The sequence below is a fragment of the Python bivittatus genome, unplaced genomic scaffold (genome assembly GCF_059951505.1).
Source record: "Python bivittatus isolate LINGU-HERP-01145 unplaced genomic scaffold, Pbiv_v1 ctg000020_np1212, whole genome shotgun sequence".
Taxonomy (NCBI): domain Eukaryota; kingdom Metazoa; phylum Chordata; class Lepidosauria; order Squamata; family Pythonidae; genus Python; species Python bivittatus.
In genome coordinates this window covers 106064647-106081408 of record NW_028277030.1, presented here as the reverse complement: position 1 = coordinate 106081408, position 16762 = coordinate 106064647, and the positions used below count along the sequence as shown (strand labels likewise).

Below are 16762 nucleotides of genomic sequence, written 5' to 3'. Positions count from 1 at the left end.
TTACCACTTCTGGCTGGCTGCCATGTCTGCACTGACCTCACTGGATTTTGTTTTTTCAGGGATTGAAATGAGATTGAAGAACATGCTGTACCCTGTGATTATAGCACCAACTTGGATCCCAGAAATGAACTCTGTTCAGTACACAGAAGAAGGTAAGAAGTCTGCCTGTTGCCTTGAGGGATTGGCAAGAGGTGCTTGAAATGCGCAAGGAAAGGTTTACAAGCCAAGATTAGGGTAGCTGGCTGGGTGGACAGCTCCTCTCACCCTGCACCTGTAGGTTGTCTCTGTTCCTGATGCCAAAATATACTGGTTGCACCTCTGGGGGAGGTTCTAACAAAATTCAGAGCTCACATGACACTTCAGTTTCATGAGCCTCAATTCCTGAACATGTTTGTCCTTCTGAGATAGTGAGACTGGCTGGTGGGGTAATCTATCGAAAAGTGCAAAGGTGGTGTCAGGAACTGTACTGTTCTGCTTTAACAAGCAATGGAAGCCTGGATGGGCCAGAAATGGCACTGTACCAAGGGCATTTCCCCAGGACCTCCTGGGAAAATCACAAGTACAGCATGTGGCCAGATCAGGCACAGAAAACTGAGCCAAGACCACATTGGCAAGACTTACAGCAATATTTTCCAAGCAGGTCAGATGGGAATTCCAGGGGCTACAACTCTCATGCAAATACAGGGTGCCTGGTTGGGGAAAGCTATCCAAGAGCAGATGGCCAGATTTATGAATGGAGGCTTGGGATCAGGTGGCAGGTGGGTCACTTGACTGCCCAGAGGCAGCAGAGCCTCTGCTTTAGACAAATAAACCGGCTTGTTCTTCAAAAACAGATGGAAGACTTACACACACATGCACATATCACACTTCACATGACTTGTTTAGAAAAGGGGGTCTATATTTGCATTGCACTAATAGAACATACTCACTGAGTACAAATGTGATAACTCCATTTTTAAATTATATCTTAGTGCATACACAAGAGTTATACTCACTTTCTTGTGATGGCAGAACTGGTTTGCATCCTCTAAAATTTGGTAACTGTCTGGAAAGTGAAAATCCTGGCATGCTGATAATGCTTGCAACCTTTTTAACAGCAGTAACCTACCTTCTCCTGAAAGGGGTCAACCTGTAATCTCCACTGCCCTTCCTCCCCTTTTCAGAGTTGCTTTTCAAGTTTCTCACTATGATTGCCAAAAACCGATGGTCCAATTTTCCGTTTTCAGGGGAGAAATACAAGAAAATTGTAATGTATGCTGTAAAATAGGCATATCACAGTTTTAAAGAAAAGAACCTCCAAAACTCTACTCTCAAAACCAGCTGTCTCCACATATGTGATATAACCCCACCCACTGTGACCCTCAGACTCCTTTCCCCCTAAATTACATGTGCATCCTTGTAAGATATGCAGGAAATAAAACCTCCTTGATTTTTTAAAATAATCCATAGTAAAAGGAACAGACGAAAGTCCTGAAAATTCCTTCAGTTCATAGCCTGAGAGCTATCTTGTGAAGGTCCATTTGGCCAAATCCCTCTTGTTTCTGATTTTACAGGAATCAGCTTTGGTGCCTCCTGTAGCCTGAGCCATGTAGAAGAGGTTCTCAGGAAGGCAGTGGCCCAGCTTCCTTCTTACCGAGCAGAGGTCTTTCAAGCTGTCCTAGAACAACTGAGGTGGTTTGCAGGGCCTCAGATCCGCAATGTTGCAGTAAGTGCTTCCAAATAGTTTCTGCTAAAAGAAGGAAGGAGACAAGAATGGCGAGTGTGATGTACTGTTCCTTTAAAATGTATCTCCCTTTGCACTTTTATATCCCAAATGATTTTATTATCCTTCCCACAATACTTCCCACAATACTCATGGCCAGGCTATTCTACTGACTTTGATTTAAAAGTTGCACAACTTCACCTGACTCTGAATGTCTATACCAGTGTTTCTCAACCTTGACAACTTTAAGTTGTGTGGACTTCAACTCCCAGAATTCCCCAGCCATGCTGACATTCCTTCTGATGTCCCCCCACAAGATTCATGGTGGGAGACGATGCATGATCTCAGGGATTTGGGCAGCAAATGATCCTGTAAGCACTCTTTGTTGCAAAGGTATTTCAAGGTGGCATACATAACACTCCCTCCTCCAATCTTATCCCCAACAACTGTGAGAGTTAACAGCTGGACCCAAGCCATGCAGTGAACTTCTGTGGCTAAATGTGGACTAGAAATTGGGTGTCTTTGTTCCTAATAGAATAATTCCTATATCATGCGTAAAGAGAACAAAGCCTACAAGGCAGTGTGATTTCTTATTATTTTGTAAATTCAAATTGATCAATGAATCTTCTTATGCACGGCTTAGTTTGAACAAATCTTCAGAGGAAATGTCAGCCTAGGAGAACTATAACTTTTAATTTATACCAGCCTTCAGGCCAGAGAGGTATTTTTTAGAGTGAAAATGAGTAATATTTTTTTGTTCTGGCAAATCAGATTTGACTATATATTTTCTTTGCTGGGACATGTTAAATACTGAGAAATTTTGCAGAAACAGTGAAATTGAACAATTTATTTGAATGTCTTTATATTCACTCACTCAAGTACACTTTAGAATAATGAATCAAAATGTAAATCAGTGTTTAAATCCACCAGTTGTTAATTTCATGAAAAAATTTTTAACACATCATGAAAACATGAACAGTAAACAACAAATTAACTTGAGCTGTATCGCTTCCTTAACCTATTCCAGTTCCATTTGAGGACTCTGCATCCCATTTTAACTTTAATCATGTAAAGTTAAAATATTCAGGATTTCCCCCTTTATTTGTTACCTTGATGAGTGATTTTAATGATGTCTCTTGAACTAATTTCTAAGTTACATCTATGCTATATTTGTTTCAGGCTATTGGTGGAAATATAATGACTGCAAGTCCAATATCTGATCTAAATCCAGTGTTGATGGCAAGTGGGAGCAAACTGACTTTGGTGTCAAATGGTAAGAGGTTTCTTGATTTTCTTTGTTGCAGATCCAAACTCTGTTATGGGAGTCAATGGAAGTGTTTCCGTGCCTCATTTTTCTTTCTGGGGCTACTTGGGGAAAGTCGTATGGCCCGTTATTTCCAAGAGCCTCAGTTAAGGGTGTTAGGAGAGCTTCCTTCGGTTATTCCTTCTTTTGCTTTCTAAAGGCTAGTGCTGAATATTCCCCATAGCTCCATATGCTTAGATAGTTTCAACATGTTCACTAGATGGATTATCTTTGTATTTAATTCTAATATTTTGTATCTGACCATTGATAAGTTGTAGTATTTGATAGCTGAGTGATAGTGTATCACACCTTTGTGGTATCTCTGGTTTTCAAATGTTCTGCTGCTGGAATGTTTTAAATGTCTGTCCTGAACCTCTTGAGCACTGAACAGAATTTTTGGAAATGTTTTAGATGCCCTTTAATTTCTGTTGGAGACAGAAGTGGATGGATACACTTTTGTCATCAAGGTATGCTTTGAAACATGCGCATCTCTCTGCGCATTGCTGAGCGTGACCAGAAAAGACCGATAAGCTGTTTTTCATCTGTTCTCATTATGTTACAGCCGACAAACTCAGAGTTCCCAAGAGAATGGGAACTGATACAATTTTTAACATTTGATGGTTGACTCCAGCCTGTCTGTTTCTGGATGACATAGGACTTCAAGGACAATGTCCTTAAAATGGCTGACTTCATGCTGCTTGTGATCCCAGTGTGACATGTGGGATGCTACATGAAATACATATATGAAGCCCAAGACTTCTAGGGAGCACCAGGCTGGAAAAGATAGCTAGGATATATTGTTCCAGTAGCGTAGGTCACAATCCTTCCTTGTGGAAATAAAAGACCAGCTATCCTCCCAATAATAAATAGTTGCCAAGATGAATTAGGAACTCACTTGCTTACCCAGCTCATCCCCTGTGTGCTGTATCTTGTTTTCTTGCAGAGGGCAGCAGGACAATAAGGATGGATGAAAAATTCTTTACTGGGTATAGAAAAACTATACTGAAGCCTCAAGAAATACTGCTTTCAGTTGAGATTCCCTTCAGTAGGAAGGTGAGGTGATCTGAATATTTACTGTCATAGAAAAAATACTGTTTATTTGTGAAGACAAGTGTAATTTCACATGGCCATATTAATCAATACTGCAGAGCCAGTGCTCAAAGCCATGTTAAGTGTGCTATGATTCTTCTGAAACATAGGAAGTCCTTTGGATATAGCATTCAATTCCCCCCCGCCCCCTGCTCTCTCTTTGCTGCTGCTGTTGTTTCTCTTCCTCCTCAAAAGTATCTAGCCCCTATGGCTGCCAACATGTGAGTAAAAGTATCTGAACAGCAGCTACTGAAATCTCAGAAACAAGAGGATTGGGTTACAAAAGATTTCCAGCTTGGGGATGACCTTTAGTACCATGCCAAATCTCTTCCTCCTTCCCATGCCTACCAAAACAGACTGCATTATTCCAATATGGTTACGTACTTACTATTTTAGCACCCAATAACTGAAATAAAAAATAGAGATTAAAATCATAAGAATAGAAAATATTCTAGACAAAGCTATGCAAAACCAGAGAAATTATACTGGGCTGAATTGTCCTTTTCATGGGACAAGATTTTGATTATTTGACCCTGTTCATACAAGTCATTTACTGAATCGTGCAAACTCATTTGTACAGGCAAAATCTTTAACCCAGAAAAATGATCTGCTTAATCCATGCAGAAAGGGTTAGATTTTGTCCTCCCCACAAAGAGAGGTCAGTTATTCAGGGCAAAATTAATTCTCCTTGTGTCACACAAACTAGCTACCAGGTAGTTGATACTCTTTACATGGAAAACTTTGGCCAAAACACCCCTCCAACGTTGACTTGTATTTGTTTCATTTTGTATGAAATGTTAACTGGAAGTAAGAAGCTAGTGATGTAAAATCTTTAAATGCGTTTCCTGCACAGTTTTTGAGTTTAGGAATGGGTATTCTGAAAGAAAAAATAAAATTTAAAAAAGCAGGGAGTGGGGAAGGAAGTGACAACCTCTTAGCATCTTTTGCTGTGGCTAGGGAGAACTGAAAAAAAGCAGTCAAATGACAAATATAGCTGTCCTGCATCATGTACTGTCGTCAAACAAAATTATTGGCTTTGTGTGCATGTGTGTGTGTGCGTGAACTGCCCATACAACCAAGAGGGAGTTAGTTCTTCTAGCATAGAGTAGGTGTTCTTAGATTAAATGTAGAAAATTTAGCTTAGTCTAGGAACGTACAAACATTTTGCCATGAATTCTTTTTGGGTGACTTTGTGGTTTTTCCATAAGATGAATGGTGGTACAAATTCTGACACACATGAAATCTGTCTAGCTTTTGTTTACCCCAAAACAAAACAAACAAACAAAAAAACAACCCATACAATCTATGGAGAGGCTGAGGGATTGTACTTGTTAAAAATATATGAATTGGCTATCTCTTCTAGATTTGTTTAACCTCTAAAAACTTTGGCATACTTACAGCAGTCCAAGATACTTTGTAGATAATGTTCTTCTCCTAAAAGATTAAATAAAGCTGGAAGAGATCGCTCAACTTGTATGTTCTGAAATATTTTCTTTGGTTTTGTTATAAAATGTTAAAGAAAAAATATCCAGTCTTGAAAAACATCCTATGTAAACCAGCAATAGAAGGAAGCAGATTTTTGAGGTTTCACACATTCCAAGCTCAAGTCTGGTCCAGGTTTTAATGCAATTACAGATGGATAAATTCTAAAGTAAGTAGAAGTCAAAACCGGCAATGAGGCAAAGTAAGAATCAAACATATATGCTTCATAGAGTCCATTGTCCCATTACTATTCTTAAGAGCCCAGGAAGAACCTTGCTGGATCAGCCCAATGGTCCATCTAATCCCATTGATCGTGTGTCTGTTCTTGACACTGTACTTCTGTTGAAATGCCTGGGGTCAACAGGCTTATTATCCAACTCATATGTTGGGGACTTTGTGGAGTTACATATGAGATATTTGTGAGTTGTTCATGTTGAAAGAGCATGTTACAGCATGTTACAGCCAAACTCCCGGAATGGTTGATGTGGATTGGTTTCCATAATTTCTGGGCAGTTTGGGGAATTGACTCATCCAGATGCATGGATTCTAGGGACTCAGGGACTCAAGGAGTCTGAGGGCATGGCTGTTATTTTTCAGGGCTGTGTTTATTTTTCTTTCTTCCTTCCTCTCTTTACTAAGCTTATTTATGGATATGGTGGCTGTAGCAACAGCATACTTTCAGTCTTGGTACAAATGCACTTTGGGCAACTATGTTCTTATCATGTTAGTTAAGATCACGCTAGAAAGAAATACGAGATTTTCCTGCCTCTGGAGACCTAAGGGTCTCATGATCTGCAGTGTGGAAGATCCATGAAAAAAATCCAATTGAATTGTAACGTCAATTATTTTTGCCTCTTCTGAGTTATAGTGAAAGCATTTCTTTGACTGGTAATATGTTAAATGAAGAATGGAAAGGGGAAGGTCAATCTAGTTCCAATTTGGGTCAATTTTGCACACATTCTATCCTGTTTCTATATCAGTCAATGGTGGCTTCTTTTCTTCAAAACTCTCCTAATATTAATTTCCGTTTTCTTAAATATCCCCCTCCAAACTCAGAGCCAACATTAACAACAGTTAACCAAAAACATACAATAGAACTGGGCCTACACAAATGCATTAAACGATAGTTAGAAAGATACTATAATCATAAACCACAAAACCAGGAAAGAAATTGTTCAAAAAGACTCTGCCTTAATTAACTAACTAACCAACTAACTTATGGAACAACATTCTGTACCTACCCCAGCCATTAAAGACAGCTTGCTGCAATTTGTGTAGCTCTTGCTTCTTCATCTTGCCCAGCTGCATAGAGCTTGACACCAGTGGCACACCATGCAGTCAGAGCACCCTCTGTTGTGCATAAAAAACCCTAACTTCTCATTTCAGGATCTTGTCCTCTTTTGAAGTTGCGGTGTAAAAGTCTGTAGATTTTTCTACATCCCATATAGTGATGTCATTATAGCAGGACAACTGCATATAAGACCTTAAGAACTCCGTATCATTGTCTCGAACCTGTAAGAATTATATAAAAGTCATACGAATTGTAAACCAAAGACCTGTTTCCTTCCATTCCTGTTTCAAAAGTTAGCATCCATGAGTGGTGGTGTTTTTTGCTCCAAACATTGGAGCCTGGATGATTTGGTATAGTCTGGTTAGTGGTTAAGGTGCTGGCCTAGAAACCAGAAGACCATGTGTTCTAGGCTTCCCTGAGGCATGAAAGCCGGCTGGGTAACTTTGGGCCAGTCCCTCTCTCTCAGCCCAACCCACCTCACAGGGCGGTTATTGTGGGGAAAACAGGAGGAGGAAGGAGTGTTAGGTATGTTCACTGCCTTGAGTTGATCAAATAAAAAAAAAGTGGGATAAAAATACTGTATAATAATAATTTATTGTGCAAAGCAAAAGAATAACAACGAAAAGAAAGGGATGGGTACAAAAGGGCAAATAAAATAAAAATGAAAATGGCACTCTATTCATAGCTTCTTGAGAAATCTGTATGGCTATATTATGCCAGGCGTTCTATGATCTAGAAGTGTGTTCATAGCACAGTGATAACTACATGTCTTTTTACCTCAACTGCTCCCAAATGCCTCTGCATAAAGGCAATTGTAGGATTGCACTTCCTACAAATCATGGTAAAAACATCCTTTTCAGATGCTGAGACCTGCAGCCGAATAATGATGCAAATATAGTGGGAGCACAGTTAAGATCACATTAGTAAGGCTTCTGAGTAAGGCGTACTGTATGCAAGGCAGATGTTGATCTGAGATATCTGCCACTTTAATTATATGCTGAAAGTCAGCTGGTCTCTCAAATAAAGTGCTGTAAACTTAGCAACAGCTGGAAAAATTTAATGAGACAGTGGGAGAAATAAGGGATGAAATTACAAGAAATATAATTTATCTTCAAGAGTAGAAAAGGCTGGGGAGTGTCTGGCTAGAGCAGTGTTTCTCAAGTTTGGGAACTTTAAGATGTGTAGACTTCAGCTCCCAGAATTCCCCAGCTACCCATGCTGGCTGGGAAGTTCTGGGAGTTGAAGTCCACACATCTTAAATGCTTTAAGTTGGTTAGTTGGTGCCACCCATAATTTACAAGGCAGCAAACTAAAAGTTGCAATCAGCTATTACAAATATTTAACACAGTGCTCAGCCAAATGTTGCTCTGTGTGACAAGTGTGATATCTATATACATTTTATGATTTTTTTTAAAGTAAAGATTCATGCCTAAATTGTAATGTGTGACTTGACCTGGAATTTAATATACGATAGTTTGTTAAAGCAGTTTTTAAAGTTTTCCTATGTTAAGAAGAAGGATGGTAATTCTAGTGTTGGAAATACATATGCCTTTTTTTACAGACAGTGGAGAGAAATGATGCCTCCATGTATCCAAATCAAGGGATTTGTTATTCCAGAGTAATACTATTGCCAGTCAATTCCTTAATTCATATTGCATTTTTTAAATGTTTAGTATGTTTGAACTTTTTTCCCTTTAGCTTTTATTTAGCTGGGCAAAATTTTAAAATAGAAATGAATTGATGTGCAGATGGTCAGGATCCAATTTGGTGGAGAAAAGCTTTAGCTTAGGGGCAGAGCACATTAAGGGGGATTATTGCCAGTATGAAGAATATGGTGGTAATTGGACCAAAGATCTGGCTTGGCATGCCACTTCTATATTCCTAAAGCAACGTGGCAGGTCCGTTTTGAACACTGAACCTTGACACTTTCTAGAAAGATTAATGAATCACAATGAGTGTTTGGAAAGAGGACTCAAGGGTCTTAAATGGAAAGTTATAGAGAAATAACCTGCCACTGCACGGCTATTAGCTTTTTAACTGAGCTTCTTAGAATATCAAGACAAGAGAGCACCCTCCAGAACAATGCCTGCAGCCCCTAGAAAAACGAAGAAACAAATACATCAACAAACCAAGATTCTGGGCACAGACATGGTGCAGAAACACTTTTAGCTAATAGATCTCAGTTTCAGAATAATAATTAACACTTGTTCTTAAACATAAACCTGCCTTACTGTCCTCAGAGATGGAAGTGAATATTCACAAATTAAATTGTATTCAGAATGTAGCAACCAAAATTCTTTCATTGTTTGTCGGGAATTCTGTTATATTTTCCCAGTGCTCATTTTTCCTTCATCCAGAAATTATTGCGTAAAAAGGACTGCTGATATTTTAGTTCTGTTGCTGTCAGTGGAGTGACTTCACTCCACACCTACCGCCTGAGATCAGAGTGAAAAAGTCCACAGAACGTTTGCTTCCTCTTCTTTTCTTAGGGCGAATATTTCTCTGCCTTCAAGCAAGCTTCAAGACGGGAGGATGACATTGCCATTGTGACCTGCGGAATGAGAGTTCGGTTTCAAGTGGGAACCAGTCGATTAGAAGAGATTAAGCTGAGCTATGGGGGAATGGCTCCCACAACAGTCATGGCTGTAAAAACCTGTCAGGAGCTGGTTGGGAGGTAAATAAGCAAGAGTCATATGCAACATAACCGATGTCCAGAGCAGACTTTTGTAAGACTCTCAACTGGGAGATCAAACTCTATGATGTTATTATTACAGCTTCTAAAGAACATGGGGGGCACAGATGATTATTTGCTGAATTGTGGGGTCAAATATTTTCATTCTGTATTTTTTTATGGTTTGGGGGAAAGATTAGGAACGTTTGGCTTTAATGCCATAGTCTGTCATAAATTAGCAGTACAATGTGAGGAGACTTGGAAGACCACAAAATGGAACAGCTTATCAGCACTCTTGTAAAATGCAAAATAAATGTCATGTGCGACTAATATTGATTTTAGAGCAGTTGCTCTTGGCCATAAGGCAGCAGCAGCCATGAGTGCAGTTTAAAGGAGACTTTCTCATTGGGATGTCCTCTAAGGATGCCGCAACTGCATCTCTGATGGTTTCCACACACAGAAAATAAGCAGAGCTTCCATCCCATCATCATGGCCATCATCTTTGCTTTTTTGACCATATTTATTTATTTATCAAATTTATATGGCCACCCATCTCACAAAAAGTGACTCTGGGTGGCGTGCAACGATTAATTAAACAATAAATATGTAAAAAACATTATTAAAAATATAAAATAGTCATTATTAAAAAATAAAAACCACATGGCACAGGAGAGAGTAAGTATCAGCCACAGTGATGGAGCTGCCATAAGATTTCACTGGTCCCCTGGGACCCCCAGACCTGATGACAAAGCCAGGTCTTGAGGGACTTCCTGAACATTAACAGGGATGAAGGTAACCTCACTTGCTGGGGGTGGGGGGAGAATGTTTCATAAGGCAGTTCTGTGGACACCCTTGCTACGGGGCCAAAAGAGTGTGAATTGTGCAAGGTGAACTCCCAACGTATCTACGAGGCAGCAGAATGGGAATGCCTGGCCAAAATTTTGTACGGAAGAGACTGGGGCAAATGAAAGTATTTTGTGTTAATTTATGGTTCCTTTTTCTATAGAGAGTGGAAAGACAATCTCCTGCAGGAAGCTTGCCGTATGCTGGCTGGAGAGATGGATCTTTCCCCTTCGGCCCCTGGTGGCATGGTGGATTTCCGTCGAACTCTCGTGCTCAGCTTTTTCTTTAAGTTCTATCTCACAGTGCTTCAGAAACTAAGTATAGAATTAAATGACAATGTGAGTCCTTCAGTCTTCTTGACAGGATAAAGGTTCAGCAGCAGTTCACAATCCACAGTCCACAATCCACTAAATCCTAGAAAGTTTTCAGAAATGGGAGCATTTGGGGGAGGAAGAAACCTTTATGGACCTTCCCTCTTCATGATGGGATGATCAGATGAGCTATTTGTGGAGCAATTCTCTCTCTTCTTGCATTCAAAGTTCCTTACTGAAGTATTTGTTGGAGTATTTCTATTAGTGTTTTGCAGTTTATATTTAAATATACAGAATACTATTGATTGACTAAACTGAAGTCCTTCCTTTGGCTAAGGAAGTTAACTGCAGAAATATTGTGCTTTCTCAGGATATGAAGGCACAGTGTGTTTCAAAGGCAGCAAGGGTGACTTTGCATTGTATTAAAATCTAAATGAATAGAAAAATGGAGATGCCAGATCTGAAAAGGAAAAAGGGACTTGCTTCATCCTCAAAAGAGTTTATGATGAACTAAATAAAAGGTTGTGCGTTATAAATGACATACAGTTACATAATTATATGTTATTTTCTTCTTATATAAGTACTACATGAGAAGAAAATAATGTAACATAAAATTTATATTATTTATAATATAATTATAAATAATATAAATGTATATAAATAATAATATAACATCATTAACAACAATATTAATAAAGCTTTGTATGCTTTACTTTCTCAAATCCATGTGCAAGTTCCATATGGCTATTGGTATTTTTTTTTTTTTACATTTTGATTGTAATGTTATTGTGCAGATTAAAAGATATATTAAAATACATTTACCTTTGCGTAAGAGAGATAAAATTAAAGTCAGATTCTACATATGTTTTTACAGAATAATCTGAGTGATGTGGTCCCCTCCAGGTATGCTAGTGCCACTGAATTATTTCATAAGGATCCTATTAGCAATGTCCAGCTTTTCCAAGTAAGTAAGAGCAAAAGCCAGTTGTGTTTTCCATTTCTTGTATTGCCTCTCATCTCAGTTCTAGGAAATGTTCTTCCCTGGGCATTGGGCCTTACCTTGAACTAGCCCTTACTCTGATTTTTGCTGTGTCACCTTTTAAAATTAATTATTTACAGGAGATATCTGTCCTAACAGCACCTATTCCTTGCAGGTAGAAGGAATTGTCCCTGGTTTGATGTGCTAAATGCTGTTCCCCTAAGAGCCTTCATTGCTGTTAGTAGAATTTTAACTTTCTGAATGAGGCAATGTTTGTCAGGGATATTGGTGTCAGTATGTAATCAGCAGTGAAAGTACACCCATCTTTGCTTTTCTCATAGGAAGTGCCTGTTGGGCAATCCATTGACGATACGGTGGGACGACCCCTGATGCATCTGTCGGCTGCCAAGCAGGCAACTGGAGAGGCAGTCTACTGTGATGACATCCCTTCCTATGCGAATGAACTCTACCTAACCCTGGTTACCAGCACCAAAGCCCATGCTAAAATTATGTAAGTCCTGCTTCCATGACTTACATCATTATACATCAAATGGGAAAGTCCACCATTATCATGATGTGGATGTGGTCTGGGGTGGCTCTTACACTACAAAGGCCCCCAGGAAGGGCTATAGTCCACCTCCTTTCAATCATCCAGTAAAATATGTAACTTGTTGGTGTCTCTGGAAGTTGTGTGATTCTTACAGCTGACAGCATTTATTTATTTATTTATTTATTCATTCATTTATTCATTCATTCATTCATTCATTCATTCATTCATTCATTCATTCATATTTCAAATTTGTCACTGCCCATCTCACTGCAGAGCGACTCTGGGTGGTTTACAGTAAAAGATGCAAACTGTACAATGTACCCAGATTGCTCCATATAGGAGAGTTGTGTGTATATACAGTTGTGCTTCAGAATGTTGACCACCTTTTCTTGGAGAGTTTTTGAGAATTGTATGTTTGTTTAGGACTTAGTTTCTAGGCCCCAAATCATCTAGGTTGCCCTTCTCTGAATCTCTTTTTCTTTTATCAGAACTCTTCTTAAAGGATATTGCCCAGAAGTAGACACAACACTCAAAAGGAGGGCTGTTCAGTGCAGAATAAAATAGAACTTTCACTTCATCTGTTTTAGAAATTGATGCAGCCAAGAATTGTATTTCCAGACTTGTGCCTAAATCCCATGGGAATAATCCTTCTGTGCTACCGTTCTCTTTCAGTTCTATTGATACCACAGAGGCTCAGAACGTACCTGGCTTTGTGTACTTTGTCTCTGATCAGGATGTTCCAGGGAGCAATATTTCTGGGATTGCTAATGATGAAACCATCTTTGCAAAAGACATTGTACGTAATGATTATTTTTCATCTATAAAATGTTCTATTAATCCCCAAGGTACTAAAGTAGGGCGATCAACATTGTCCAATTGTTCATACTTATGTAATGTATGACATTGGCGTACTTAATAAAACTGAGGTTCTTCAAAGAGAGAAAACCAGAGTTTCTCACTTGCATTATAGCTCAATAATGACCTCCCTTGGTTCATTTCCAGATGTGTTTTTATCTTTTTATACATTTCACTTAGAAAACTCTTCACTTTCGCCCAAATTGGTGAATTACCTGTTAGGGTGACAACTGGCAGATACACCACCATCCCCTATGAAAATTGTATCTATATGTGTTCTGATACAACAGTCAAGTCTGTATGTCATGTACTATGAGAGTGCTCACTATATACTGAAAGGAGGATGGAACTTATAACACAAGTTCTGTTAGAATCTTTTTTAAAAGCTGAGGTTTGAATACTTTTTATATCTATCTCCCCCTTTTAACAAAATGAATTGTGGGACATCTCTAGCTGATTTATGGATTAAGAACAAAACAAAAATCTAATACTGAAGGAGGAACCATGGAAAATAGATGGAAAACATTGTTTAAATATTTTAACTGGGGAATGTCGGTATTTCCCTGATTGAGCACTAACTAATACATCAGGAACTAAGAAGTAGATTATGATTCAGGAAGATTTAATATGAGAAGTTGAGATAAACCCCACACATGGCCTACCTGAAGAGATAAAGAAGAGCAGATGCAGGCATATCCTAAGGCTGAACTCCTATCCAATAGAGTTTGGCAAACTGAGCTCCCAAATATTCACGAACTACAACTTCTACTGGTCCCAGCCCATACAGTCAATGCTGAGTGGTGCTGGGAGGGCTAGTTCAGCAGGATTTGGAGAATTCAGGCTTTCCTTTCCTTTCCTGTTGTGTGTGTGTGTGTGTGTGTGTGTGTGTGTACATATGTACGTACTTTGTTGTGACCAAACCCTGGCTCACCTAAAGCAACCAAATTACTTTGAAGATACAACATAATTTTATTAATATGCATACAGTATATACTGGGCTCCCAGCAAAGCTGAGCAGCCCTAGAGCTTATATCCTTCTGGCCTACTACACTGCAAAGACATGACAAAGAAAAAGGCAGACACAGTGAAATTACAGCATGATGTTAGAATATTATAGATAAACCCATCTGTGTGATCTTATTATTATTTATCCCTTCCTACTAGGTCAGCATGCTAGCCATACTATCTTTGAGTTATAGTGAATAGAAATAATTTGGTTACTGGGCCACAGGTTTCTGACTGGTTCTTCTCCCTGTCCCCACTCAGGGTCAGTTCAGCTTAGTGTGAATGTTTTCTTACAAGGGCACTTTAAGGACTTCATATGTATGAGGGGGCATCTCATAGATTTGGTAATGAATGCAGCTTATATGTGTATGTGTAAAAAACCTTTTACCACCACAACTTGAACATAGTTCCCACTGAACTGTCTGGGATCAAATGTTCGTCATGAGATCTGAGCACAAGATGTTGATGAAATTCTGATGCATAGAGTGTGATATTCTAGCTTTAATTTAATTATGAGGTGGCCAAGGAATGTGTGTGAATATCCTGTGTTTCACTGTACAGTTCTCCCTCTCCCAGTGTCTATGATGCCCTTAGTTTCCCACAGAAATCCCAGCAAAAGACATTGTATGGGAACTTTCAGTACCAGAGCCATCACCATTTCTAAAGGGGAGGCCTGCCCCTGAAAAATTATTGGAAGAGTTCTCATTCCTCTAGAGCGGTGTTGTCCAAACTTGGCCACTTTAAGATGAGTGGACTTCAACTCCCATGGCTGGCTGGGGAATTCTGGGAGTTGAAGTCCACTCATCTTAAAGTGGCCAAGTTTGGACAACACCGCTCTAGAGACAATTGGAGAAATTGCCTGCTCAATTTCTGGGCTCACTAATTTAACTGAGAATTTTGAAAATCTCTTTGTGCCCAGCCTAGCTATTATCCAACAATATGTCTACATTCAGAATGGTTGTCTTCTTTATTTAAAGTTGGATTTCAAAAATAAATATATCCAAAATAAAGTATTACAGGTAGTAAACTAGCTAAGCTTTCCAAAGTTGCTGAATAAACTAAAGTCTTTTTTTTCTCATAGGTCACATGTGTTGGACACATTATTGGTGGAGTATTGGCAGATACACAGGAACATTCTCGAAGAGCTGCTAAAGCAGTGAAGATTACATATGAAGAGCTTACACCAATTGTCACTATCCAGGTGAGACACTGACACAAAAGGGACACATACCTTGATTTCAGAGGCCTGACTGAGTAAGCCTAGTTCTTTTCTTTTCTTTTTTTTTAAAGATGGCTTTGAGAGTAACTTCTCTGGTTTCTGTTACTGTGATTCTGAGATGGATATGGGAAAATAGTCTGTACTTGCTTCTACACTTATTGAGATCATTGTTTGTATGAAACAGGGCAAGGGGCAACAGACTTGGTGCATATAAACACCTTTTTCTTCTGCAAGTTGGCTTCATCCAAGCACTGGCCAGACACACACTTGCTTTCAGTTTTATAGCATAAATGTTTGAAGTTTGAAATCAGGGGTGAGCAATTATTTTTCTCTTTAGGGTTGTATTCACTTAGGGGTAATCTTTGTGGGCTGTATAAAGGAGATGAAGAAACTAGTGGGTGGGGACACCTGATCTTTCTCTATCTAATATCCTCTTTTTCTGCTTTGGATCTCTCACTCCCTCCTTTGCCCTTCTCCTGCAGCAGGATGTTGAGACACAAAGCAGAGCTGGATGTTTCAAGTCTGTGTGTATGTGTGTGTGTGTAAATATAAATATATAGATATATATATATTCATTCAATCTCCTATAATTTGCACAGGAAGCCATTGAGAAAGAGTCTTTTTTTAAGGCTGAAAGGAAGATTGAAAAAGGAGATATTCAGAAAGGTTTTGAAGAGGCTGATCATATTGTGGAAGGTAAGCTTCCTCATTTCTTTTTGTGGAGTCCTTGGGGTTCTCTGAGCTTGGTTCTTTTCTTGCAAATGTTTCATTACCCAGCTAGGTAACATCTTCAGTGCTGGAATGGGATGGGGTTTGCTCTCTATTTATGTGCTGTGGCCTGCCTTGCCAGTGCTGGTAAGGGTGGGGGTTTTGTTTTGCTCCTCTGGTAGTTCCTTGATTAGCATATGTTTACTGCTTGATTGTGTGCCTGGTATTTTGGACAAAAAATTAGAAATGGACAGTTTTTAAAGCTCCTCTTGTTTTGTCATTGATCTTCCCCAGCTTCCTTTCACTCTCTCTCCATATCAGGGTAAAGATGAAAAGTTTCTTTGAGCCATATGAAGTGCTCAGAGGCTAAAAACACATGAGAATGCTTTTTCCTAGCTAACAGCATGATTGGGTGTGGTGGAATCTGGGCAGGGTAAAATCTTGAATAAACTATATCTCCTGGATTCTGGGCCCAAAGTTACTAATGAAGGAAAAGGAATAAGAAAAGGGAGAAAAATCTTCTTTTTCTTTGTTAAGAGGAGCAAAGGAAAGGCAAGCTGTTATTTGGCAAGGTGCATTAAGATTATTAGCATGTTGATGGACTCAGGAGAGGCACATTTTTTTTTTCTCCCAAGTGATTGGATTCTGAGCACTCAAGCAGGGAAGTTCAGCAGTTGGACTCTGAATTCCAGGAGCTTGAATCAGAGTCATTATTGTACAAGTTCTCATATCACCCCTGAAAACACTATTTTGA

At 39.1% G+C, this 16762-nt stretch overlaps 1 protein-coding gene across 1 annotated transcript in view; it reads left to right on the top strand.

Moving 5' to 3' along the window:
- XDH (xanthine dehydrogenase) overlaps nucleotides 1–16762 on the top strand; it is a 55587-nt gene that overhangs the window by 19097 nt on the left and 19728 nt on the right. Inside the window, exons 11-21 of the mRNA XM_007426187.4 lie at nucleotides 60–152; nucleotides 1554–1705; nucleotides 2882–2975; nucleotides 3949–4058; nucleotides 9357–9541; nucleotides 10545–10719; nucleotides 11567–11656; nucleotides 12013–12182; nucleotides 12894–13017; nucleotides 15163–15282; nucleotides 15900–15996. Coding sequence (XP_007426249.2) covers nucleotides 60–152; nucleotides 1554–1705; nucleotides 2882–2975; nucleotides 3949–4058; nucleotides 9357–9541; nucleotides 10545–10719; nucleotides 11567–11656; nucleotides 12013–12182; nucleotides 12894–13017; nucleotides 15163–15282; nucleotides 15900–15996 — 1410 coding nt within the window. The remainder of the gene's footprint in view (nucleotides 1–59; nucleotides 153–1553; nucleotides 1706–2881; nucleotides 2976–3948; nucleotides 4059–9356; nucleotides 9542–10544; nucleotides 10720–11566; nucleotides 11657–12012; nucleotides 12183–12893; nucleotides 13018–15162; nucleotides 15283–15899; nucleotides 15997–16762) is intronic.